Source organism: Phasianus colchicus, chromosome 18, assembly GCF_987193195.1.
Source record: "Phasianus colchicus chromosome 18, bPhaCol1.hap1.1, whole genome shotgun sequence".
In the NCBI taxonomy this organism is placed as follows: Eukaryota; Metazoa; Chordata; class Aves; order Galliformes; family Phasianidae; genus Phasianus; species Phasianus colchicus.
This window is the reverse complement of record NC_143453.1, coordinates 5,355,982-5,383,438: the sequence shown is the minus strand read 5'-3', so window position 1 is coordinate 5,383,438 and position 27,457 is coordinate 5,355,982. Positions and strand designations below refer to the sequence as shown.

The 27,457-nt window shown below is 40.2% G+C and overlaps 2 protein-coding genes across 3 annotated transcripts; both read left to right on the top strand.

Moving 5' to 3' along the window:
* The first annotated feature begins 38 nt into the window (after positions 1-38).
* On the top strand, positions 39-12,287 carry LOC116228289 (solute carrier family 2, facilitated glucose transporter member 11-like). 2 transcript variants are annotated; one of them, XM_090152501.1, is made up of 13 exons: positions 39-2,942; positions 3,867-3,965; positions 4,609-4,769; positions 5,595-5,719; positions 6,090-6,219; positions 6,844-6,992; positions 7,139-7,326; positions 8,139-8,249; positions 8,818-8,917; positions 9,616-9,704; positions 9,821-9,896; positions 10,913-11,040; positions 11,357-12,287. In XM_090152501.1, the coding sequence occupies exons 1-13, from the start codon at positions 2,919-2,921 to the stop codon at positions 11,561-11,563; spliced, it is 1,587 nt and encodes a 528-aa protein (XP_090008627.1). In that variant the 5' UTR covers positions 39-2,918; the 3' UTR covers positions 11,564-12,287. The 2 variants fall into 2 exon arrangements, with proteins under 2 accessions (XP_090008627.1, XP_090008626.1); XM_090152500.1 differs by lacking the exon at positions 9,616-9,704 and having other exon boundaries at positions 8,818-8,919.
* Positions 12,288-18,067: 5,780 nt separating this feature from the next.
* Positions 18,068-27,123, top strand: LOC116228288 (solute carrier family 2, facilitated glucose transporter member 11-like). Its single transcript, XM_090152502.1, has 12 exons — positions 18,068-18,197; positions 18,502-18,600; positions 19,380-19,540; positions 20,291-20,415; positions 21,865-21,994; positions 22,139-22,287; positions 22,828-23,015; positions 24,067-24,177; positions 24,260-24,361; positions 25,388-25,463; positions 26,368-26,495; positions 26,650-27,123. The coding sequence occupies exons 1-12, from the start codon at positions 18,174-18,176 to the stop codon at positions 26,857-26,859; spliced, it is 1,503 nt and encodes a 500-aa protein (XP_090008628.1). The 5' UTR covers positions 18,068-18,173; the 3' UTR covers positions 26,860-27,123.
* The last annotated feature ends 334 nt before the right edge of the window (positions 27,124-27,457 follow it).

Here is a 27,457-nt window from a genome sequence, read left to right as displayed (position 1 = left end):
TGCAGGAGTGGCCTCTGTGAACCCAGAAGCTGCCCCAAGTTAGAAAAGAGCCAGTCAGCTGGCTCCAAAAGGGACCTGCTGCTGGCCAGAGCAGTAATACTGAGCAATGCAGATGATACCTTTGTGACAGTAGATTTAAGAAGGGTAAAAACGCTGCACAACAGCAGCTGGGAGAGAGGAGTGAGAAAATATGGCAGAAACAGACCTGCAGCCATCAAGATGCAGAAGGAGGGCAGGAGGTATTCCAGATGCTGAGCAGAAGTTCCCAACAGCCCAGGAGAGGCCTGGAGCAGGAGGTCTGGGGGAGCTGCTGCCTATTTCTTTGAAGAGAAAGTATTAGGTAATGTCTTAACTTGGTCTGATATTTCTCAGCCTTACTGATTTGCAACAAGGAATGTTTTTGTGTTCTAAAAGAGACTAAAAACTCATTTCCTCATATGCATCTTTCTACACTGTGGTCTTGCTCTCCATGCCTGACTTTTTCCCTTTTTCCTCCCTATTAGTAAGTACTGTCTGTATGAGAGGAAACATGGTTAATTATTAATGATGCCTTAAACTAGCATGTGTGGTGAATAAAGGTTAAATGAGTACTTGTGAATCAGCAGTGTATCCATTTGATTTCTAGGATCACAGAAGTGTATCAAGTCTGGAACAAGCACTAATCTTAGGTGAAAAGGCTCATTCCTTCCTCCTCCATAGGAAAATGAATAGGAGCTATACTAGACATTGAAGTCTTGCTTTTTCCATATTAAAGCACTGAACAAACATGAGGGGACAAATAGAAATGACAATTGCATGAGTATCCTGGAAGAAATACAGACAGTGAGAAGAAGAAGGACAAGGCTCTGCTGGGGACAGTTACTTCAACCAGATGCTATAGTCTGGCCACAAACAGGGTGTTTTAAACCTCCTCCAGAAAGTTCCAGCCACATGTGCCTCTCCTACTAGCAGTCAAGCCTCCCACTCTCAGTTCAAAGAACAAGGCCCTATTTCCCCTAAGATTTATTCAGATTCATCTGTTCCCTGCCCATGACTTCACTCTTCAGTGCCTGAACTCTGGCATCTGACTCTGTCACATTTGCTATTAGTCTGGTAGAATCCTCTTGAGAGGGAAAGGGACCTGCAAGGGACAGTACAGCATGAACAAGTCTGGAAACTGAGATGCAACATCCAAATTTGCAAAGGAAACAAAAGAAGTTATAAGGAAAGTGAAGTGTGAAAAACAGCAAAAGAAAACAGCAATGATTTTGAAACCAGCTTTTGGTGTGCCCTGGCAGGAAGCAAGATACACTGCATTGTTTGAGTATCTAGTTAAACCTTTCTACCACCAGACTTGAGGACAGCAAAAGTTTACAGGAGCTCAGAAAGGAACTCTATGATTACATGGAAGGAACAAACATAAAGTCACCATCATGACCACAAAGTCCCAGAGCTGTTCATTGCTGAAGCCTGGGAGATGCATGGGTAAAGACTCACTGCACACGTGTCCAGATCTTGTGCTTGTGCCTATAAATATGTTTGTGACTGCCAGAGCTGGGATACTCTGCTGGGTACAGTCCTGGTGTGATGCTAGGAGGTAGACCTGCATCCCTTCCAACAGGGGATCAAAGAGGCCAGTGGGTAGCTGTGCCATCTGACTGCACTTCTCTTTGGCAGCAAATATCATTGGCTGAAGGAGGGCTGTGTGAATGTGACTGGAGTTTGAGAGTAAGAATTTGTAAGAAGCAAGAGAAAATCTAAATAAAGACAGAAAGTCCAGCAGTAATAATGAAAGAGAAGAGTGGATTCTGGGGTTTTACAAGTGAGAACCTTTGAGGAGTCCGTGCTAAGAGGTGAAGGAACAAAATGCATAACTACAGCTGATGTGAAAGTAATGAAGATCTCTTTCCTCTTCCTTCATGAGGAAAGAAGAATTCAGCTTAAATTCTTCCAGTGTACTGATGTGCAACAGGACTCCCAGGCAGAAGGTGTAGAGACACAGAGTGATTGGGATGTCAGCATAACACAGCAGGTTCGGTGCTGCTGAGCTGCCAGTCACTGCCAGGGAAAAGGCAAACTTTGGGATGGATGTAACCCTTCTATCATGCTCCTGAGCAAAGCTCCTGTTTCCTTTTAAGCCACAGCCTCCCCTTCCTGCCTCCCATCAAGGCACTACCAATGCATTGCTAAATGTGGAGCTGTATTTAGTGTAGAATGTCAGTAGAAGCTTGAAGGAAGAAAATCTTTTGTTCAAAACCATCTTTTCAAGGTAAAGAGTACTTCTTAAAATCAGATCCCAAACCAGAACAGAATGAGTTCCCTGCTTTGACACACACCAGGCCATGTCCACTGTTACAAATCAGAAATAGAGAGGTTTCTGTGTAGTTCTGGAAAAAGCAAGACCATCTGGGTGTTAGCAAGGACCAAGGCTCCCCCTCCAGTATTCAAATACTTCATGTTCTGCACTGGGAAGTTGTTCAAATCACTTTCACTGACTGAAAATCTTACAGCATGCAGGAAACCAGGCAGCACAGCCCAGCTGCCGTACTAAGTGGGTTAACTTTGTAATAGAGTGGAGAGGAGGAAATCCCTGCCTAGAGAACCTGCTGTCCTGAAGGAAAGACGCCAACGCCTGATCCCCACCAAGCAGAAACCCACATTTGTTTTAGCAGCGCAAGTAAAGGGGAGACTCCCAATACAAAGATAAACATTTACTAATGTTGTAATCAATGTGGCATATCTGAGTCTTGGAATTATTAAACCAGCAAGAAGAGACCCTGGCCAGTGATGGAGGAGGACATAATTCACTAGAAGCCACGTAGTTAGAATTTAACTTCTGTGCTATGATCCCAACTTGTTATAATCTAAGCATAGGAAACATATCACTCATCCGACAGACTTGACAAGGGCTCCCAGAGCAGGCAGGTATTCAAGGGGAAATGGCTGGTTTCCTCTCAGAGCTGGTGAGTATTCAACATCTTGTCTTCTAGTCCAGTCACTGACAGCAGCAGAATCTTTGAAGATTACAGCATAGGGAATCAAGCAGTATTTACTGTAACAGAAGAGAGCAGAGTACATGCTGGAGACAACACTGACTCAGCAATAATACTGACTCCACAGCATGTGCAGAAAATGTATTGCAAATACAAAAGTGAGGTTTAAGGGATGATGTGGGAAACCAGGAAAGAGGAAAACAGGGAAAACAGTATTATAGAAAAGAAGAAAAAGAAAAAACATTCTACTCTACTGCCATGCACTCTCAAAGACGTTTGAGGATGTTCATCTGTTTAGAGTATGACCTGATTAAATGTCTGAAAACATACATGCTTGTGAAGAGTGCTCTAAAATGCAGTGTACATCATGGACAACATAGGAGTCATTCAAGTAGGAGCTCTGAAAATGCAGATTCCTATGGGGATTATATATATATATATATATATATTTTTTTTTTTAAATAAGAGTTTTAAGAGAACCAACTTGATCAGTCCCAGGAAACAGGTGAACAAAGTGTCTGAGAATCAATGGAAAAAAGGAAATAATGAAAGTTGTAGTTGTACCAGTACAAAAGCAAGCACAAGCTGCTAATAAAGCTTTCATGGATTTTTATGATTTATCACTTCTATTATTTTTATGATTAAAATTCTGTGGCTGGCAAAACTAAAGGAATTACAGACTGCATCTTTCCAGGCTGTTAATGTTCAGGAAATGATTTTCTTTTCTGCTTTTGTTTTTCTTTGGTTGGTTTTGGTTTGGTTTTGTGGTGCTGCTGCTGATGAAGGCTTTTTAATCATAGGAATGGAAAGATGTAAGATCTCATGAATTAACTCGTGGTTCTGTAAGCCTTGCTGGGGTCAGGAACTTTGGTTGTCTTTCATCATCTTTGGCAGGTTCAATACCGGAAGCTTTTGCTGATGATTTTGGTGCTAGGAATTGGTGGAACCCACTTAGGTGGCTTTCAGATGTCTGTGATCAATTATACTTCTCCAGTAAGCAAACCTTTCATAAAATCATATTTGTAACTGTTTTTTGTTTGTTTATTTGTTTTGGTTTGTTTTGGCTTGGTTTTGGTTTCTGTAACTGTTTTTTCTTTGTTTGTTTTTTGTGTTTATATTTTGAAGATGCTCTAAATTTCCTCTTATGTGTTACTATATGAATTTATTCCCAGCCCCTTCCCAATCTTTACTGTCCAGTATCAAAGCACAAAGTAAGCATAAGTGTTAGGAGCTCTACTGCAAAGAGAGCTTCCCAATGAGTGTTAGAAAGGCTGAGAAAACTGGAAAACATGCAGTATACCTGCTGTGATCTGTAGCTGAATGGAGGGACTATGGAAAATAAAGTAGCAGCTATTTTCAGCATCAGTACAGTAACACCTTCCCCTCCTTAGCAGACTCCATTGCTCACAGTGCTAATGACCAAGCAGCTGCTTACAGCCAACATATGAACAGGCAATAAACTGTATTTCAGTGGATTTGTGGCTAATATAGATACTAATTTGCAAACAAAAGCCCTATATCCTTGATTTTAATAATAACTATTAATCTATTTATTTATTTTTTTAAAGTTGTAAACATAAAGAACCGCTGTGATTAGAGTCTCAGAGGAATAAAAACTTTTTTTTTTCTGTCCCAGTTCATTCAGAAGTTTATCAATGAAACCTGGCTGGAGCGATATGGTTCAGCACTGCATCAAGAGACTCTCACATTATTCTGGTCCTTCATTGTGTCTACATACTGCATAGGGGGAATGATAGGGTCTCTGTGTAGTGGGTACCTGACTGCAAAATATGGAAAGTAAGTATATTTCCCAGCATTTCACTAATGCTGCCACAAGGGAAGCAATTAAACCTCACTCACCTAGCACAACGATTGTCAGAATTCTCACTGCCCCCTCTTGGTGCAGTGTTAGCTCTGCTCAGCATGTATATCTAGACCTGGGTACACGACAGAGATGAGAACATGTGATTGTTTCTGATTCCATTTTCACTGGGTTTTGTGCCATACAATTCCTATATTTTTGCTGAAATATTAGTGAAGAAGCAGTCTGTGAAATGTCTTTACTGAGCAATAATGCCCTAGGGGACCTGACAACACTTTGATTGCAGAAACAAAGCACACAGGTTCATTCATCTGTAAGAACAGTCACAGTTTCATCAAAGGCAAGCAGAAGTATGTCAAACCACATTCAGAACCATCTTTTCGAGTGTGACCATAAAGGACAAAGCCCAAACTCTCTAGGTGAAGGTGGACAATGCATCTAGGTCTCCATAAAGCTGGATTTGCCTACTTCGGGTGATAACTGCAGTGTTTGGGATGGGAGTCTGACGCAAAGGAAAGAAGTGAAGAAGACAATTCGTTATCAGTCTCTGCCTTGCAGGAATTTCTTTCAGTCTCATAGTGTGTTCACAAGATACTAGCATAGAAAAGAGTAGCCTAATTTCTCCCTTCCCACCCTTTTGGGAGAATATCATGCTTTTCATAATCAGATATCGTTCCAGTAAGCAATGGAGTTTAAAATGATCATGGCTTAGTCTATAAATCGAGACAAGAACAGGCAGAAATTAGTTAATGATGAAGAAGAAAATGTGCATCATACCAACATGTTGTTTTCTGTTGTAGGAAGAAATGTCTGCTCATCAATGATGTGGTCCTAATAATAGCCACACTGAACACTGGCTTCAGTAGGAGAGCCAAATCCTTTGAGATGATCCTGATTGGGCGCTTACTCGAGGGCATCTGTTCTGGTAGGACTCCCCACTACTCCATGTTAACGTGAATTCTTAGGGGTGGATACAGAAATCTTCCTGCTAGGAGTTCCCAGGCATGCAGAGTAACCCCAGTGGAACAAGAACAGATTGGGAAAAGGTAAGAAGATCACATCTCATTTTGAGGCAGCTGACTGCTCAAGCCTATTGCAAAGTGCAGTGTGTTCAGTGGGCAGGGACATTATAAGGGTGAGCTGTCCTTTGCCTTCAAGAGCTCTTCCTGAAGAAGATATCAGATGGGTTAGCTAAGTGGGATGTACATTTTCACAGTACTTACTGTGGAGCAGGTGAAATGAAAAGGGACTCTCTTGTTTTCTGTAGCTTCAGATCTCCTTTGTCTTCTTTTTAGGAGTATATATGAATGCCCATATTCAATATGCAGGAGAGATCTCACCTAAGAAGTTGCGTGGCTTTGTAAATGTGACCTCCTCTGTGTTTCTTGCACTAGGAAAAGCTGTAGCAAGAGTTCTTGGATTACGGTACTTGTGCTGCTCCTTCTGGTCCTATTTTCTATTTATCTTCTGTGTGTCAGGAAAGTCCAGTCCTAGAGACAGACACACACAGAAAGTGGGGTTGTACTTTGCTTAATTATTGCTGTCAAAAAGGAAACGTCTGCCCCATGCCAGTCACTGAGGCTCCCTCGTCAGTAACTGAGGATAGGAAGACATTTCTCTTGAGGAAGGATTAAATCCATCTTTGAAGGTGCAGTCTCTCTGCTGAAGTTAGTAAGAACAATTTATATATATTGAATATATATATATATATTCAAGCTTAATAGGCCCCTGAGACCTGAGATTTTCTCTACTGATTTCTTAATATCCTCAAGCAGAATTACTGTATTTGTTCAGAGATCTGTTGTGAGAATATTCAAACTTCACTGATGTTTAGAAAAAAACCCTCAAATTATCAGAAAAATCTCAGTCTTGCAGTAGAACTGAGATATCAGGCTTTTTTCCTTTCCCTAGTCTAAACATATTTTATTTTAACTTATTCTTTACAGTTATATGTATATATAGTTTGCTAGTCTATGATCCAAAAATACCAAACTAGTTATAAAAAGTAATTCTACTGGACTATAAATCCACTCTTGTATGCCTTCACAGAGATCTTTTAGGAACTGAAGACATGTGGAATGTGCTACTGTCCTTTTCTGGGTTTGTGGCATTGACCCAACTGCTCTTTTTGCCCTTCTTTCCTGAGTCTCCTCCATATCTCTTTCTGCAAAAAGGAGACAAGGATGGTTGCTTGAAAGGTAAGGTAAAATTTTAGAGTCTTAGCAGGTTCCAATAACGTTCTAGTTCTTTTCTCAATGACTGATGAATCAAGGCATGGACTCAACTGTAAGTGATCAGTACATTAGATGATGGGAGAATATGCTTCATTCTGTCCCTTCTGTAGCCATGAAGCAACTCTGGGGAGAAGAGAATTATCACACGGAATTTGATGACATGATGAAGGAAAAGGCTGTAACAAAAGGCACCAAAATAATGAATGTCCTAGAGGTGCTGAAAGAACCATCTGTGCATCCACAGCTGTGTACCATGCTCCTGCTTCTACTGAGTCTACAGCTCTGTGGCCTGAGTGCAGTTGAGTATAGCCTATATCCAACCAAATCACTGTGATTCCAACTTGTCACTTTCCTCTAGATCTGTGTAACACACATAGCCTGCCTCTGTCTCTGAAGCTCTGTTGTATCACCACCAGTATTCTTCATACCTTTAAGGGAACTTCCAGGCTGGGAATACAAAAGATCCAGTTCAGCAGAAATTCTTGCAACAGTGCTATTGCTTTCATTCTCTTGGTTATATCTCCAAATATTCTGTATGAGAAACAGTTATAAATACACTAGAGATTTCTGCCATCCACAGATTCATTTTCTTTGACCTTTAAGTAGCAGATGAGCTATTGCCATTTGGTTTTCATTCCATTTCATAATGCAGATTTATCCATTAAGATATTTCCTGTCAGTTGTTCATGCATATAAGGTGGCTGAGCCCAGTACAGCCCAAGCTAATAGGCATTCCCCTAGGAGTCATTTCTGTCACTTGCCTATGAATCCCTCTATGTAAGCTGTACTTAAAACTGTGATATTGCTGGACTGCGACATTGCTGGACTCTCTGTTCATTGCATGGCCTGGCAGTGTGGACAGAGAAGTTATTTCTGTCCAGTGTTGATAGGGGAAAGGTGCTCAGACCAGCAGGAGCTTTGCAGCTGCACATCTTCTTCCGAATAACTGCAAAAAGGCCACAGAATAAACTATTACATCACCTCCAATAAGCCCCAGTATTATACTATTGCTATTGCAGTGATGACAAATCTAAGTCTAAGTGATGCAGGATGAGAATGAACCACATCCATTGACTTTGCTTCATTTTTAAAATGCTTCTTATTTCCCAGATCACTTTCTACACATCGGAAATTTTTCAGACAGCCAACCTCCATGAAAGCATAATCCCATATGTAGCTCTAGGAGTTGCAGTCTGTGAGCTCATCTCCATCATCTTTTGTGTAAGTCAGATCATGCTGGGACTTTAAGACTGATTTGGGTTTATTCTTCCTCATGTGATTTAAGTCTATAATTCTTTACTTCCTTATCTTCACTTAGTGAGTTTAAAATTTTTCCTGTGGTAGCACATAAATCTGTAAAGTGGTTGGTTCTGCCAAATTTCTTCCCATCTTTTACTTATTCCTTCCCATCTTCAGTCTTCATAATTTCTTATAAAAATCCTTCTCTTATTCATACAAATATAAATAAAATATTGTTCAAAGATAAATATGCATGCCTACTCCCTTTCATTGATATATCTAATTATTTATTTGAATGGAATCATAACATGCTTCCATTGATTACAGTGTTTATGAAAAAGTTGCTGCAATGTTTGGGCAGCAAGAGTAATTTATGGCTCTAGAGAGACCAGAAGGAACTCCATAAAATAACTAGCTTGCTACTAACATGATTTGTGTTTTCTTAAGTAAAGAGAACTGAAGAGGAATGTCTAAACTATTAGAAGGCTCACAGTCACTTCACTTGGCCATGCCCCCAGTGATATATGGTTGGTTTTTTTTTGCTTCTCAGAGCTCCATTATTGATCGTTTTGGACGCCGGATACTCCTGTGGGGTGGCTATTTGTTGATGGCACTGGTACTGGTGTTGCTTGAAACAAGCCTTCTACTGAGTGTAAGCAAATGTCTCTCTAGGGGTGGACCTGCATCAGAAATCTTTGTGCAGGACAGCACATAGTCAGCCTTAGTTCTGACGTCCAAAAGAGCAGGTCAGAATATCTTCTGAACACAGACTTACAGCCCCTCTTGCAAGGCCTATACCTCTGTCATGTCTTGTATTTCATCTTCTTTAATCAATCTTTCAAACAGCCAGAGAAAAATATATTGTAAAACCATTGGTCAGGCATAGTTTACTCCAACTCTCTATCTGCCTGATCTCTCCAAGCCTCTCCTGTGTCATTTGCTGCCCCTTAAATCCCTAGATAACATCCTGTTGTCACCTTTCTTGGTTGCTATCCCCTGCACCCTGTGACAGAAGCAGTGTGTACTTCCTACCACTACCAGTTTCCAGCCTTGATGCGCACAATCCAGCTGCACACACAGTGCAGCTCTCTGGCTGTCCCCAAGATGGGTGGTGGAAAGGAGTGAGGAACCCAGTGGCACAGCTTTGACATTGCCAGTGTTTAGCACTGCATTTCAATCTTTGTCTCAGTCCACAAACTATTCACTCCTCTCTGTTTCACACATATCTTCTGATTCACAAGTTTTAAACATTTCTCTGAAGTTGTCTAACTGAATAAGACAATTAGGGTGAATCAGTTTGCCTCATGCTATAACTAGCTTGGAATTCATTTCTTATTTTTCAGAGCAGGGTACAGTTCAACTCACTTCTTTAGGTATGACATTGCAGGATACTTTTGGCCTTTGGCTGCATTCAGTACAGAAATATCAGTAGTTCTAGTGAGAATCTGTTCCTCAGTACTGTGGGCTTTTTCATCAACATCTCTTCTCCGATGTGTTTGGATCAGCCGTGATCTGAAATTGTCATTGTCATCCCTCCTTCTGCCTTTGTCTAGGATCGATTCCCCTGGATGCGTTACTGCAATGTTATTCTTATCTTTTTATTCATCATTGCCTATGGAATAGGACCAGGTGAGTATAACAATATAAGCAGCAACAGCAAAACTTAGACCACAGGGGTACACACAGGCCATGGAATAATACCAAATCAGCAGCTTAGTTTGGACTAATGGAAATGGAGGACCCCCAGTTTATGATGAACTAAGACCTGAGGAACAATTTTTTGAACAAATGACTTCAAACAATTCAGACTCTGATGTATCAGGATTCTATTGCCTCTCACTGGATTATAGGTTCAAGGCAAAAAAACTGTGTTAAAAGTCACTAGGATTTTTTTTTTTTTTTTTTGAGGATGTGAATGCTATTCCATGCATATGGGCTTCTCTAGTCCACTTTGCCCAAAAGCAGAGTAGCCTCTTCCAAAATATCAGTTTTCTCAATTCACCTGTAAAATTCAACTCCATTAAAGAATGATATATGGTAGCATGCAGAGTCTGTGTTTTAGCATTACTCTGTCCTTTCTCATCCTCTCTTCATTTTTTTTCTGAATCACAGACATCAATAATACCAGAACCAAATTTACAAGCTCTCTATTATGATTACACTCACTTGAAAGTAAACTTTACTCTGTGACTGACATGACTAATGACCACTTCGAGTTATGCAATCTTCAAAATCAAATGCCAGCCTTTATTATTGTAAGGGCAATATATGAGGATTACAAATGTTTTTAAAACCTCACAGAATTGCCATGGTAGCAGAACCCACTTAGCACCTACAAGCAATGGAGAGAAATAGGCCATTAGAGCCATTCACCTCCATGTTTCATACATCCTAGGTGCAGAGAAACTGCATTTCAGGGATGTCCATCTCCCTCCATGGACTGTAAGAGAAGTTGGTAGGTGAATTCCAACAGAGGTGGTTGTACTGCCTGGATTTATGTGATCTCACAGTAGTCTGACTTTACTTGGGCAGTGTTTGATGAGTGACAACAATTTATTTAGTTTGAGGAGAGTAGTTAACCCAATCTCCACAAAACACCCAGCAGTTTTTCTCATTGCTTTTTAATTTGTTGTTTTTTTCCCCAGCTGGAGCTGTTTCATCTGTCATGAATGAAATCTTCACCCTCTCAGCACGGTCCTCCGCGTTCGTAATCGGTGGAATCATCATTTGGCTAGGCCTCGCTTTCACTGGGATGATTTTCCCCTTTGCTGTTGTATGTAATTTGATTCAAATTTTCTCTTTGACTCTTTCAATTTAAACTGTTTTTCTAAGCAGGTCTGGAGAGGAAGTAAGATTAAATTCTTGTAGATGACCAAAGCTGTGAATTTTAATTACCACTGGCATGTGGAGACCATTCATGTAAAAAACTTATCTGGAGTTCTGATAGCCTCTGTTGCCTTAAGAATAGACTGAAAAGATAAAATAAATGTATTCCTCGTTTCTTAGGGACAAGCCAACAACTTGCAAGAATCTATAGGGGCAAGTGTTGCCAGGGAAGTCACTCATCTTACTCTATGTTTTATCTCCAGATGGCTCTTGGTCCTTTTTGCTTCCTCATCTTTATTGCTGTCCTGGTAGTTTCGTCAGTTCTCATCTACCTGTTTGTCCCAGAAACCAAAGGGAAATCAACCTTTGAAATTACAGAAGAATTCAAAACACTCAGATATAAGAAGAAAAGGCATCAGACTGTGGAGAATAACGTGACTGAAGAAAAGATATACTGCACCAAGCTCTGACCAGCCACAATAAGCAAGTTCCGCTGACAAAAAGCTCTGTCTCAAAATCAAACTGACAGCTAAACTTTATCATGGACTTATCTCAATAAACTGTAATCAAAAAAGCAACCCACAGATAGTTCGTCATTAATCCAAGTAGTCCTATTTTTATGTATCTTTGCTTCTCGGTGCCTCCTTGCTATAACAGTTCTGTGGCAGGAAGACATTCATAGCCACAGACACTTCTCAGGGCTGATGTGGACAGCTGTATGCAGTCAGAAGGATGCAGGAAGTGTTGAGAGCCAGGAGATGAGGGACTGGGAGCAAGGAGGAGTGAGGCACTTTGAAGAGTACTGAGAGAGCAGGCACTTGGAAAATTCAGCCCACTTTATAAATAAGTAACTGCTCAAGACAAGAAGCAGAAGCTGTGATAGTAAATATCTGCTTGCTGTGTACTGGATTAGGACAATTACACTCAACATCACATCAGCACATCAGCATGCAGTTCTGCACTTTGCCACTGCTGCTCTCCAGGAGCTGTTAATCCTGCTGACTGCTGCTGCATTTAACCACTTCTCTCTCCAAACTCTTCTACCTTTATATAAAACTACAAATTATTTTTCCATTTTCCATCACCGGTACAAATGGTACACCACGCCTCCTGCTTAAGAGGACCATAAGTCCTGCCTTTCTGCAGCTTTACCATTCACAATGATTATCATTGTGCTGGAACTCTCAATCTGTGTTGAGCTTAGGGTATTTTCTATTTAAAATTTTCAAATAATCTACTTCCTACTTCTGCAGGAATAGCCAGAGAAGAAACTCTGATAATAAAGCATGTTCCAGCAACTAAAGCTTAATTTAGATTTTATATTCCACCTGTTTTCACTCCCTGTATCAAAATAGAGAGTATTCATGCTACAAACTCTTATTTAGAGGGACCTCTCCTGTCAGTATATTAGAATATTTGATCTCTCTATTTTAAGTCCTGGGTAATTGCTGTAAAAAACATCAGTCAACAGAAATAATATGAAGTTAACATTAATCTCAGCCTCAGACAGGTGATTGCTTAAGCGGAAGGTGCAGGAAAGAAATGACAGAAAAATTCCTCAGTCTCAAGAATTCTCATTCCTCTGTCTGCCTGGGATCAGCCACCCTTTTCATGGAGGATGGAAAAGCTCCTCTCAGAAGTGCTGAGTACAACAGCTGGCAGAACTGGCTCTCAATATTAAGCTGCCAGAAGCTCCCCAGGAAAAGAATTGAGAAGTTGCCTGTTGCAGTTACCATTCTTAAAGAAACCAAATAACCTTCCCAAAGCTCCAGACAGTGCTGATGTTCACTCAGGGTTAGACTCCATGATCTTCCTGATTGTAATTGCAGCTTGGGGCTTCATTAACACTCCATGCATTAGCTCAGGCCCTGAGAGCTTTCAGAGGTCGCTGGCATACAGGGGTACTTTGCTGTTTCTTGCATAGCCCTTGGGTAGTAATCACTTCTTTTAGGAGATGCTGTTGTACCTACTTTCCCTCTTACACAGACATCTCCCCTCACTCTTCTCTGGCCTTTATTGTCCCTTTTGCATTCATTCAATGAATTCATTTCTGATTCAGACCTTTTTGCACCATCACACTTCTCATGTCTTTTCTGTACCTGGGTTGCATCTTTTCAGCAGTAGTTTTGCTTGTCCTTGATATGATCTTCCCATATCACAGTATTTAAATCCCCAAAACTGCTCCTACTCTACCACAGTTAACTTTCCCCTGCATGTACCCCTAGGTGATGTTAAGGGAATAAAATGTAAAATTAGATACCTCATGTTTTTAATTAATATACCACTGCTGTTCTCTTAATACTACAGCTTTTGGTCTCTGGTCCACGTGTAACTGACCTGTTCCCCACAGCTAAGCCTTCTGTATACTTGAATAGAACATTACCTTCTGGTTGGCATCCATTTCAAACACGCTGCCATACAGAAGAAGTTGCTAAAGACTGCTGGACTGGATGCCACAATAATGTGTGAAGTTTTACTTTTACTTTACTTGGAGTAAAGATTTGCGGGAAATGTATTTGCAAATGCAATGTAAAGAAATAAATAAATAGTGCTGATTACACTGCCCTTGTGCCTCCATGCCTCCAAAACACAGGCAAAGTGCTGCTTTCCAGAATGAGGTATTTTTTTTATCTTCATATCATGATGGCATTTTTGTCCCTCTGTGACAGTGCTTCTATAGAACTAACAACTTTCCTAACGATGTTGTAAAGGGAAATTTCTAATGCCTAAGTTGCATGTTTGAAAATAATCACAGCTTGAAACCAAAGGTGAATGCAAATATACTATGTTCTTCCATGCTGTTCTATTCACAGTTTACACAGATTTCACAATGAGATGCAATTGCAAATGGTAATACTTCTGAAATGTGCTGCACAGACATGCCATAGAGTAGCTATCTAGATAGGCAAATGGAAAAATACAAGTTAGGATCAGTGTTCACCATTGGCAATGCACCAGATCATTGGCGTATTCTGCCGTGAAAACTTCCACTTTCATTTGTCAATTCCTTCTCTCTGATTTTACTCTCCTCCCTCTCCTATCTTCTTTTCAGGCCTCCCAAACCTTCGTGCAGAAAATGTGCCTTCAGCACACAGAGAGGAAAGAATCCTCTCTTGGGATCTCAATCAGTGTCACTGTGACTTTGCTGGTCCTTTTGCAGGAACAGGTGTCGGCAGAAGCACAGCAGGAACACTGCAGAAGGACTGACTGCTGGTCCGTGCTGCACAGGCTGTTCAGGTGGGAGCCTTGAGTCCCTCTGTCCCTCTCTTATGAGCTCCATGTAGGCTCACTCTGATTTAGCTCCACTGCCTCTTGCAAGAAACCAGTCTTTTTGGGATAGTCTTGCTGGCTACCATTACTACTTCTCACCTAACGGAATCTTTCAAGCATTCATTCTCCCAGGTTCTACAAAACCAATGTGCCAAACCCAAGATCTGCTCTCCCAAATGCTTGTTACTGCTGTACATCTCACAGTTACTGATAAACCAGATAGTATATGATTAACCTGCCAATATTAATGTTTGCATGTTGTTTTAACCCATGCCAAGGCCTCTCTGTTTCTCAGACTTCTGCACGAAACAAATTATTTTTAACTACTCACTCTGCCTATCTTTCATTGAACAGTAGGAGTAGCACAGTACTTGACTGTCACAGGGAGAGTGACGGGCTCTACATAGATCCTGAAGGGAGCAATGAGTGTACTTCCATTCAGTAAGTCTGAGGACTTCAATTCATTTACACAACTATGAGGAAACCAGGAAATTTAACACTAGCATTGAGTATTTAGTGCCATAGTAACATCCCACAAACGTGGTAGAATCATAATAAACCACGAAATAAAGGGGAAACTAGGAAATTCAAAATAGAACCAGCCAACATGCTCTGTCCATCTTCATGACTGTCTCCCCTTCATATGGGCCATGAAGTCCATCTTTGGGGGAATCTTCAATCAGACACCTAGATCATCAGCTGCTGGGACTGAAAGATGTTTCAGCTGGACAGGATTCCTTGGTTTTGGAATGTTTTTCCCATTTATCCTGGTAAGTGACTAACCACTAATGTTAGTGACTAGTCACTAATGTTTTGAGTATGATTCCACACACCAGATGATGATATAATTAATTGTTTTCACTCTTTCATCAGTAAGCAGTTAGATTTCTAATTAATGAAATTGTGATCAATGATTCAAGGAGAATCAAGTAGAATCAAATGAAAATATCCTTATTTATCTTCCTCTGATTTATTTCCAGGAAAATCTCCATTCTTCTTGTTCCTTATTTTTGCTGAGATCTTCTTCATCTACCTCCTCCTTTCAGAGGTGAAGGGTACAATTATGAAAATAACAGAAGAATTTGCCATTTTACATTTTAGGATGAGATTTCATTCCATTACAGGAAGTACTTGTGAGGAATGTAAAACCTACATTAGCTTCTAGCTGGTCAGTAGCAGAGCTATGTTTTTAGTATGGTCAGTAAGGACTTTAATGTTTGTAGAGTGCAAGATGAAACAAAGGCAAAATATTTGTTTGCTATTATTGGAAAAGATTTGAATACTCCTTCATAGACACAAGTGGAATCTTCATCAATGGAAGACACATAAAAACCTGATAGAAGTTAGTAAATAATAAGTGATAGTGACATAAAATATGAGCTATGCTAAATTCATAGATTTCACTTAGGAAATGTTTTGTTCCTAAAAGTCTTCTTTAGTTCCAGTCTCCATGATTTTGTTTTTCAGAATTTCATTTTGAGTTTTTAATTATAGCAAACTTAACGTATCAAACCTAACCTAGATAAGCCACTGGGATCCTCTCAGAGGAGACTGGAAGGACAATGTATTGTAAATAGGATTTCTTCTTTGTGGAATTTAAAAAATCAGGCCTGATTATTGAGGTGAAAGTAGAAATGAGTCAGTCAGCTTTGCATTCCTGATACAACAGAGCAGTTTTGTTGAGTCACAAGGTATACAATTATCACAGCCACAGTTACTCATTTGGTATTCTGACTTGTAACCTGCTTCCTACCACTGTGAGCAGTTCTCTAGGAGCTGGACAATTGTGCTGTGCAGCGTAACCACCTGAGCCAGCATACATGGAGAGAACAGGAGGAGGGAGCTGGCAGAATGTTGTGGTCATTTGTAACTTTGTAAGGTTTGCTAGTTTCCAACTGCTATTAATTCCTTTAGGAGAACTGCAGTACTGAACAACTGTAAAGAAGCACAAATACAAAGGATGACAGCTGAGTGCAATACAGGTGTTACGTGCACAGGTCACAAGGAGAAGCCAACAGCCTGTCCTCATTGGACTTATTCTTTAGAAAGGAACAGTAAAAGTCTCCCAATCACATTGTCTCCTAAAATTACTGATAAAATGAAACAGTACTATTCTATAAAATCAAGCGTAGCTCAGAAACCCCAGAAAGACCCAGAAATGTCAGAGAAATGTTACTGTGAATTAGTGGAATCGCTGCTACTTGAGATCCTCAGCAATTATTTTGCAAGGAGAGTAGGAATCACATAGAAAACCCTACACTTTGATATGAATTGAGAAAATGCATGTATGCAATAAGCAGGAAACGTTACAATTTTAAAACAATTTCAAAAATGAATTAATAGCCATGCTGCTTCTGTTTTTGTACAGTCAAAATGCTACTATTGTTGGTGTTCAAGAGAAAACACAAAAATGCTAAATCATTCTAAATGCTGCTGCAAGCCAGGAAAAACAGCTTTGCTATGCATTGTATAGGAACACTTGCAATTACACAAGTAACTAAGGTTTTATTATTAACATCTATTCTCTCTTTTCTTTAGACTCGCTGCATTTGCAGTAAAATCCTCTGTCAATAATTGCATTCTGTGTTTTATGAACTAGAAGTACAAGTCCTGAGCTTAGGAATTTACTGATGGCTCCAGCATAACCCCATTGTCACATCCACACCCAGCCCAAACCTTGGCAGTGGTTGAATGTCCCCTGGCATGACTTAGAGAAAGCAGAAGACACTGAAAGCAGCAATAGCACAGGACATCAGACATACAATAGCCCCAGGCAAACCTCTTTTTTCCAAACCTGGTCTCTAGAAGAAGCCAAGTAAAGCCACAGTTCAGCTTTCACATCATCAATGCGGAGCCTCTGGGAATCAAAGGTTACTTTCCAATGCATCAGCAGATGCAACACTGAATTTGGAGCTGTTCTGTGTCTGTAATGCTCAGAGCTGAAGCCTGAGGAATGAAGAACCCAGCTGTGCCACCCTACCTCGTTAAGGAGTATTTACTCACTTTGATTACTCTCATAAAGAAGTGGATTTTAGTTACTGGCTGGTTTGGCATGGAGCCTTCAGGAAGAGACACTCTATTCCAAAAGCCTCTGCCAGGGCACATCTCCTCCTGCCTTCTCACCATCCCTGGCCAACAGGGCACAACATCTCCTGGTGCCTTCTCACCATCCCTGGCCAACAGTCTCATAATCACAAGACAAAAAATATTCTTCCTTGGGACAGTCAAGACATAAATCAGAACATCTGAATTAAGATTTGAAACGTGCTACTTCTATCTCAAGCCCAGTGAAGAGCTGTGTGTTTGAGAATTTGCCTATTTTTTCATCTAATAAAAGCTATCTACTATATCAGTGATTATGAAACTGAACACAAAATCTTTGCTGCTTAAATAAATACCAATACCTAAATATTTTGCTAGTTACTTTTCCTATTGAGCAGATTATAGTGGATGTTGCTCAGCTCTTATCAGTGAAATAAAGTATTTTACTGGTCTTGGAAAACTACTTGGATTTTTTTTTTCCTGAGCTCTCCTTTCTCTTTCCAAAGGCCAGCTGCAAAACTTCCTCTGTTTTGAAACTTTCCCCCTGCAGACTGGACCCGATGCAATTATTTCCTGAAATATTTAATCCAGCATTGTTAACTTTGTCCAGCTGAAGTAAATATAAGTAAGCAAAGACAAAATAGTAAAAATTTAACCCAGCTCCCTGCAGCCAAATGCCTACTGCCATAGCAGCAGGAATGAGACAGACATAGAAGCCAGTGATGACACAGGCACTCAGCGCACTGGAGAACCAGCCCTGAGCTAGAGATGACTGGCTTCCTATCAGACCTGGTGAGTACATGGTGGGGCACTGACATCTGGGATATTTTTGTATGCTATCAGTGGATGAAAGAAATCAAAATCACTATCTCTGTTAAAACAACAAGGCTCCTATTTGCAAAAAGTACTTTGGAAGTGATTCTACACACTTTTTCAGGGTACTGCAGCTATTTGCATTTCTTACACTCTCTTCCATCTTTGTCAGAGCCTATCTGCAAAATCCTTGAACAAGTGAGGTGTTTCTGGAGAATGAGAGGCACAATTAAGGAGCAGCCTGATGCAGCTACAAGCTTAAGATTTTATTCTACTTCTGCAGGTACAATACCAGGGACTCTTCCGAATGGTCATTGTCCTGGGGATAGGTGGAACATTCCAAGTTGGCTTTCAAATTTCTACAATCACCTACATGAATCAGGTAGGTAAAAGCTCACATAGACTGGTAAATGGCATCACCAAGTCCACATCCCTTTCTTGGCATGCTCCTCTTTGATAGTTAGCAAGGATTTAATCACTATATTCTCCTCTTATGATTAATTTCCATTACTATGCTATTGTGTAAAGCAGAACATGTCAAAGTGTTGAAAACAGAAGAAAATAGAGAGATCTGCAACTTGTTGTTAATAGAACTGTTCCTCAAAAAAAGCACTGACAGGTGTGCTGCAAGTTTACAGGGAGACGGATGTCCCATGTGGCTACTCCAGTGATACCATATGACACTCTCAGAGCTTACCCATCTTCACATAGGGAAGTCAAACAGAACAAGTGAACTGTGCTCTAACTGCTTCTCTCCACTGACCACAGGTAAAACTTCCATTTGAGACACTGGAACTTAAGGGAAGACATTATCATTTAGTAGGAATCACCTTATGGCAGAAGTGTTACTTTCAGGCTCAGAGCACAGAGTTCTAAGTGAGAAAGGATTTAGAAACTGCAGTGATCAGGTGCAGTTCCTCATTACAGATCTGTGTCTTAGCACCTCAAATTTCAAGAACAACCAAGCAAAGAATGATCTCCTAATAACAGGGAATCAACGTAGCATACTCTATTACTCTATGTCTATTGGCTAATGCAAACTTTTAGAGTCTATATGAAATAGAGACTTTATCTAAAGCAACAAAGTTATGTTATAAATGTAATAAAATACATGCTGTGGAGTCAAAGTTATTGTTAATGATCCTTTTTTCTCTGTCTCAGCATGTTAAGGCTTTCATTAATGAAACTTGGCTGGAGCGATATGGCTACCCCATCCATCAGGATAACCTCTTGTTCCTGTGGTCTCTCATCGTGTCCATCCTTGGTATAGGAGGTCTCTTGGGTGCTTCAGGAAGTAGATACCTGACTGTCAAGTATGGCAAGTATGTATGTTTAATGAGAATCTGTCAACTGAATCTTAATTTAAGGAAATCACTGTTGAGGTTTTTAAAGTTTTTAAATATGAGACTGATTTAAAGGTACACTAACAGCTGTACACAGCCAGTTTGGCGGTGATGCCAAGTTGCTGCTTCTTGCCTATATCCTGTGGCACTAACTAACCAGTTATGTTTACAGCCTGTCACACAAGATGTAGTTACTGAGGCTGGGTTCAACTGGAAAGGTCGCTCCCAGCTGAAGGCAGAGGGGTTTCTTGGAGATGCTGCTTACAATACAGCAGCGTTGAGATGCTCCTAGGTGCCACATCAATGTCACATTGCTCCCCTTCTTTATTTCACTCTCCCTGGTTTACTGGGAAATGAACTTCAATGTGTGACCCAGAAGAGACACAGTACAGGCTGGCAGGTCCTGTCCCAGAAATGACAGTGCCCACATATGCCTTCCAGGGGATTTGGAAGTAACCTTTTTTCCAGTGCCTTTCTCTGCCAACCTTGGCTATAGTGAATTCTCCCTGTTCAGACCCTGAGGTAGCTGGATGACAATATAATTCTGTGTAAGAGGGACACAGAGTGTCCAGAGCCAATAGTGTAGAAGGACCTATATTGTACAGGATCATATATGCATAACTTGACTAAGTTAGCAAGATGATTTCACTCTGTGCTCCTGTGTTGCAGGAACTTAAATGCCATTTCTCTCCTGATCTACAAAAATGTTTTATTTGCTTGCATTTACAGAAAAAAATGTCTCCTGTGCAACAATCTATTAATGATAACTGCAGCATCTATCATGGGCTGCAGCAAAATGTCCAAGTCCTTTGAGATGATTCTCATTGGACGCTTCCTGTGTGGTGTAAGTGTAGGTAAGTGATTTCTCCCACAGGTTAAATATTACATCCTTATTCAAGATAGATAACCTTTCACTAAGAGAAAAAAAATCTTGAAGTCCATGATCCTTTGTCAGAAGATATTCTACGTCAACCAACTATAAGGAGTACAGTTACAAATAATTTTGCAGATACCAAATGAAATTCAGCTTTGCCAAGTGCATAAATATTCAGAGTTCTCATAAATACCCTGATACAATTGAAAACTTTTCTAGTGGAGAAATAGATATAGTATTACTTTAATTTTGGTGGACAGTATTCAGAATTATATGGAATATAGTTTAAATCTAGTGCTCTCATTTGGCTTCAGAGAAACAGACCATTCAAAGTCATGGCCATTTCATTTTGACTCTGAATGGAATGTTCTGCAAGGGTGTTCAACTTGGTTCAAAGCAGTAAGTCCTTGGGGTTAGTGAAAGGAGCTGGATGCAATCTAGTAAAATCACTGCCTGCAGGAAGTGCAGAGAAAATAATCCGTGCTAGTGTCAGTATGTCTTGTATTTCTTTCCTACACAAAATGTTGCTTATTCATTAGTTTTGGATATTCACAAGGATGCCTTCTTTTTTTTTTTTTAACTTACTTCATTAGAAATTAGTGTCTATTTTTCAAATAACCAAGTTCTGTAAATTACTGACATACAGATGTATTGAAGAACAACATTATTTCAAGAACCGCTCACTCATGGTCACCCTGCTATGATCTAGAACCCATATCTTGTCTTTTTTGCTATGGAGACTGCATATCTCCACCATTTTGCCAATACATAAAGACAGGAGCAGACAATATTTTCAAACCAGATTAGAAGGGCTGTGACTATCATATAAAGAAAATACTCTTGTTCCCAGGCTAGATTTCAGAATTTCTGAGTCATTAAGTACTTCACTGATAGTTGTAAATATCAACTCTGCTTCAAATCATCAAAATTATTGCTGTACATTGAAAAAAAAATGCTTGCATCTTCTCTCAAGTCACGTACAAACCAACATTGAAGCACCATATACTTTAACCCACAATGGATCTAACGTAGCAGCTCTTCTATAACATCATTTCAAACAGGGTTGAGATTATGTACATGAACTACAAGCAAATTAAACACTACTCACTGTTTAGTTACTCAGCTTTTGCATATTCTCCTTTAAAATATAGTAAGACTCAAAACAGACACCATGATGAGGCAACACCCCACAGGTGTACAGTTCTTAAGGTCAGTAAACTGCACTGTACGAAGAGGGCAGGAACCACTTCTGTAGAAATGGTTAGAAAGCCTAGTACTTAAAAATCTCATGCCTAGGCTGAGGTATGAGAAACAATTTGGTGCATGAGGCAGCTATATTCTGTGCTGCTTAGTTATTTACATTCAATTTTATTTCCCATGGTTATGAATGTCTTCTTCTTCTCTCCCATCATTTCCTCTTCACCTCAAGGCTTTTCTACTCCTCTGCATCATCAGTATGTTGGGGAAATTTCCCCTAGGAAGCTACGTGGATTTGCAAACTCTACTGCCTCTTTCTTTTGGTCACTGGGAAAAGCCATAGGGCAAATTGCAGGACAAAGGTATAGTACAACTGATTTGCAACCCAGTTCATATCTGGATCCCTCTATCTTTTGCTTCTTCTGCTTTTCCATCAATTTCTTTCTCTTCTCAAAAACCAATGCAATGAACTTTTATTCTACACACTCTTGTTTTATTCCTGCCAGGGAGCTGCTGGGCAGCCAGTCCCAGTGGCCCATGCTGATGGCCTCCTGTGGAATTCCTGCACTGGTCCAGCTGCTCACTCTGCCCTTCTTCCCTGAATCCCCGCCATATCTCCTCATGCATAAAGGAGACCAGGAAAGCTGCAAGAAAGGTAACAGTGCTCTGTGTTCATGTTCCTTACTTGGCTTTCAGTTGGTTTGTGAGTTTTCTCTCCCAGTGCAGAAAAAAGTTTCTGAGATGACTCTGAATACCCACTAAGTACATTTTTGTTGTGGTCCTCATATAAAACACTAAACTACTCCTATATTACAAAGTCTTTCATACTAAGCTGTTATGCCCTGAGCAGTATAAATAATAAATGATAAATGATAAATGGCAGTTTGCACTTCAGGGCTCCACAAGGCACTACACAACTCTATGTTGTTGGCTGTGTACCAAGCTTGTACCCTGAGAGAATGAGGAAGGGATTAATGTGGACCCATGAGCAGGGAGGAAGTCATTGTGCACCTCACTAAGCCCCTCTCTCTGAACAAGCCCCTCTGTGAAAAAGGTGACAGGGCTCTGTAATACACCATAGGACACCTTTGCCTCACACTGCAGACACAGCCCACACAGCCCGCTTAAACTCCTCAGTCACCAAACAAAAGAGACAAATTAACATGGCAGGTCTCACTCTCCTTCTCCTCTACAGCCATAAGGCAGCTCTGGGGTGAAGGCCATCACCAAGCAGAGATTGATGACATCATGAAAGAGAAGGCAACAATGAAAAACATCAAGATCTTGAGTGTCCTGGAGCTAATGAAAGAACCAGCTATCCGCTGGCAGCTGTACATGATAGTTATTCTGACCGCCTCAGTTCAGCTATGTGGCATCAGTGCAGTTGAGTGCATTTCCCCCTTAAAGTCTCAAAACATTTACAGCAGCCTTAAAGAAGACATCATGGCTCTCAAGATCTCCCTTCATTTTTCCCAGGTTTCCCAAGCCACTATTTGCTATCTGCCAACCCTTCTACATAGCAGCTCTGCCTGGAAAGCTTGACCAGGCTCTCCATATGACAGCTCTTGGTCATTGCTGGAGTTACCATCCTCTGTATTTAGAGTTATTTATCAGCCATTTTTGGCAGCTTCTATGAGGCCCCAGAATCTGTTCCTACAACAAGCCCACTCTCTCTTGGCAAAATCTACAGCACAATTTTATGTTACTGCTCCCATGTGTCAGCATTCTAAGGAGGACACTTGTGGAGGGATGGCAATATGCTCACTCTATCTTTAGCCATTAAAGCATGCTCACAGTTCTGGCGGCTTCTGCAGTCCTCCCTGCCTTCTTCAGATCAGAATTTTTCTAAGATCATTTTGAAGCCACAGCTTTGCAATTTCCTGCACGATTCTTCCACGTTTAACTTCACGCTGCAGCAACATCTGTGAAGGAAACACACAGCTGAGTCTAACACAGTTCAAACTGAAATCTGTATCATCTTAGCAAATCTCCAAATAGAGCAGAGATACTTTAAAAGAAAAGATGTCTGTTTTACTTCCTCGTGATTCCATCACCCACACTCTTTTTTCTTGAGAAGGAAGAGTATATCCGACAACATTGTTCTTGGATGGGCTCCATAAGTGACAATATAACTGGTTATTTATGAAAGCACTTAAATGAGATCTATGCAAACCTAATTACAGCAGCTGGAGATTTGTTTATCACTGAACTTTATCTTTCATCAAATTAATTAATTTTATAATGTTTTACAATGTTTTTGTCTGCCAATAAAGTGAATACTACCAGAAAGAGTGCACAACTCTTACTCAAAAGCTGAGCTGCATGATCCTGCTGCCAGCTCCTGTCCAGGTCAGTGTCACACACAGACATGGGTAAGAAATGATATTCTTTATTCTCTTACTGTTCTGTGTTTGTTGTTTTTTTTCTCCTCTAGATTTATTTTTATACTTTTGAAGTCCTCCAGGCAGCTGGCTTTGAGGAAAGAATGGTCCACTATATGACCCTCTCTGTCGGACTTGCAGAACTCTTAGCCACTGTAGTCTGTGTAAGTCAAGTCATGTTACTATGGAAATGCATCACTGTTTGCTTTTCTGGCACTGACACCAGCTGTGATTTTTGTCCTTCAGAGCTCCATCATTGAGCGACTGGGCAGGAAAACACTCATAAGAGGAGGCTACTTCATCATGGGTTCACTGCTAGCTGCTATCACAGTGACCCTCTCCCTACAGGTTAGGAAACTCTTCTCCTGGTAGTTCTCTTTCCATTATCTATTCTGTTCTATTCGTACCTCTGCTCGTAGGTAGAAACATCTTTCTGAGAAAGTGAAGCTCAGAAGTTCTCAAATAACCCTCTGCACATAGGATTAATCTTTCTCTCAGCAAATACTGTCTGCACTCCTGCCTTCCTTTAAGCAAGACTATAGCAAGGAGTGCACAAAGCACAGAGAAGGTAGCCTCGATTCCTGATATCATCAGGCTGCAAACACTGAACACTGGTCAGCACAGATCAAAATGCAGTCATAGGAAAATTGTCCTTTCTAATTACGCATTTCTTAATAAATAAGTAACAATTAAAAAAACAGTTCAACTTTGCTGCAAATTTCCCTGGGAATGCACATATTGGTTCATGGACTGCAGAGCATTTCAATTCTTTATTACCATGCCAGTGATGTAACTTCTTCAGAAACAGTTCTCTTGGGTTACCAGTATTCATCTAAGAGCTGTTCAGTAGATACTACTGCAAAATTAACATTGAAGCAAGGTGGCAGCAGACTTCCATTTCTGTTTAAATCATGAAGGGTCTTGGATATAGGAGAGAGATCATTTCCTAAAGGATTGTGTCCTATGTCTTCTTGACTAAGATCTAGGAAAGCTCCTTTTCAGTAGAAATTATTCTAGCTATTACCCTGTCAAAAGCAAAGAAAGATATAACTTGGCCTTACCATATCTCCAAGGGGAAGCACTGTGGGAACAAGGAGAAAGGAGTACACGGTGGAAAAGTACTATTCAGATATCCTTTAATTGAAGGCATCTAAACTTGACAGCTGCTCTGCATCAGCAAACTTGATTCTCTGCACACCTAAAAAAAATCTCAGGGCTCTGTCCATAGGAAGAAGGATTCACATTTCTCTCCCAGTTCTCACACACCATATGTTCTTTATTGAAGTGACAGTGTTGGAAAACTTTTGTAACCTACAATTATTCACAGATTTCACTCACAAATTGTTTTTTTCTTTGTTTATTGTGTTTTCCCAGGATTGGTATTTCTGGATGCCATACTGCAGCCTCTGTCTGATTATCTTATTTGTAGTTGTCTTTGGGCTTGGGCCAGGTGAGTATTTCATTCAAAAGAAGTAAAAGGATCAAGTCATGTTATCTTACAAATATGGCTGAGGAAATATTGCATTATATAGTATGCAGCATTTCACAAAGGTGAGTTCATTTAACCTAACCTTGTAGGCACATAAGCATCATGGTTCCAGTCGGTGGCCAGAAACTGCATTGCCATCAGGTTTGAATTTTTATCATGAGAGACTGATGAAAGGAGAGAGCAAAAAGTATTCACCAGAAAATCACAGAGAAACAGAGTGAAAGCAGATTTTTTAGAAAGAATTAGGAAAAAAAAAGAGAGAAAGAGAAAAAGAAAACCAAGGATACTTTTAAATTCATTGTCATATACTCTCACATTGTATCCCACATAAACAGCAGCATAGAAGACGTACTTTGGATTAATTCTTTTCCTAGCTTATACTACCAACTCCTTGTGAACTTATAAAGTTTATTTATTTTTAAAATACTTGCCTTCTCACACGGTAGGTGAAATTATTTTCCTAACTCAAAGCCGTCAAAGTTCTGCAACTTCAAGACCATAACTGAAATGCCCAGAAAGTGAATCTGGAAAGACTGCTCATCATTGATCTAGCAATAGCATGCTGGGAATTCTTGCTGTAGTAATAATTGGTATTTCACACTTATGCAGCTTTTTTAATGAGAAGATGTCAGATTTTTTGAAATGCCAACCACTCAATTCTTAAATCTCTCCAATAAAATTTGTTTGAAGAAATTAATATTTAAATAAAGTGATGTCTAACAGTTTATAAGATGCCACAAACACTTTCTTTTCTAGAAGAAAAGAGTCTCTTGAATGCCAGCCAACAACAAGAGCATCTTTTTGCAGATCCAAGTCTTCAAATCAAACACACTGAGAAGTAATTCTTACTCCTCTTCCTATTTAGGTGGTGCCACAGTTTCCATGAGGGTTGAAATTTTCAAGCTGTCATGTAGACCATCCGCCTTTGTGATCAGTTCAGTTTTCAATTGGCTGGGTGTCTTTGTGATTGGAACAACCTTCCCATTCATCGTGGTGAGTGACTTACCCCAGGGCGCTCCCCAGGCATGCCATGCTCCACAGCTGGCCATGGGAGTTGGAAGAAGAGCAGCAGGAGACGTCCCAGGAATGTGACAAACAAAAAGATATGCTTATCTTGCTCTCTTTCTCACTCTGCTTTTCCCTGCAGGAAGGACTCAAGCACTTCTGTTTCCTCATCTTTATAGGGGTACTTTTCTCTTCAGCAACATTTTTCCACCTGTTCCTTCCAGAAACAAAAGGGAAGTCAATTGTGGAAATAACAGAAGAGTTTGATAAGCTAAACTTCAGAAAGAAGCATGTTCCAGCAACTCCAAACCATGTCATGGAGGAGGGTTACACCTTCTGCACCAGGCTGTGACTGGCTGGTACAGAGGTAGCAAGCATTCTTGAAAGGAAGGAAGAAATGACATTTGTTGTTTTCTGGGTTGCATATTGGTCAAATGGACTATCAGCTTTCATTATCCATCACCTGCGAGGCTTTTCTTTTGCCAAAACAGCATGGTTCTAAAGCACTCCACTCTGGGCAGCTTAGAAAAGGGATGATGACTTATATCACTGGAATAGACTTGTCTAACTCATGCACATCTTGACTCAACTTGCTGATGTGTAAATCTCTTCTATAATAGAAAAATTAATACACACTGAAACTGCATGTAGAATTTCTAAACATTCTGCTGACCACACAGAAAAGGAAGACTTATGGTCCCTTCTCTCTGTGAGATTCACGAGTTTGTATTTACAACCCTGAAATAGCAATAGTAAAGTTCTTGGCTTGCTATCTCTGACTAGATTTCAATTCACAACAGATTAAAGAAAAAGAAATAACAGAATAGGACAGAAAATCTTAGTTTCTTTAGACTGAACAACCACATCTTTCCAGACTCCTGTACTTAATGCCACAATTTCTTTCTGTTATCAGACTTTCATTCTAGTTTGTCAAAATTCAGGCCTTTTGG

What these genes read in the sequence shown, in the direction of transcription:
- LOC116228288 (XM_090152502.1), top strand. Translation starts at nt 18,174, where the DNA reads ATGACTGGCTTCCTATCAGACCTG. An exon ending in CAATCACCTACATGAATCAG is followed by an intron (nt 18,601 to 19,379) that starts GTAGGTAAAAGC and finishes TCTCTGTCTCAG; the next exon opens with CATGTTAAGGCTTTCATTAA. An exon ending in GGGCAAATTGCAGGACAAAG is followed by an intron (nt 21,995 to 22,138) that starts GTATAGTACAAC and finishes TATTCCTGCCAG; the next exon opens with GGAGCTGCTGGGCAGCCAGT.
- LOC116228289 (XM_090152501.1), top strand. Translation starts at nt 2,919, where the DNA reads ATGGCTGGTTTCCTCTCAGAGCTG. An exon ending in CTGACTGCAAAATATGGAAA is followed by an intron (nt 4,770 to 5,594) that starts GTAAGTATATTT and finishes TTTCTGTTGTAG; the next exon opens with GAAGAAATGTCTGCTCATCA. An exon ending in TGATTTTCCCCTTTGCTGTT is followed by an intron (nt 11,041 to 11,356) that starts GTATGTAATTTG and finishes TTTTATCTCCAG; the next exon opens with ATGGCTCTTGGTCCTTTTTG.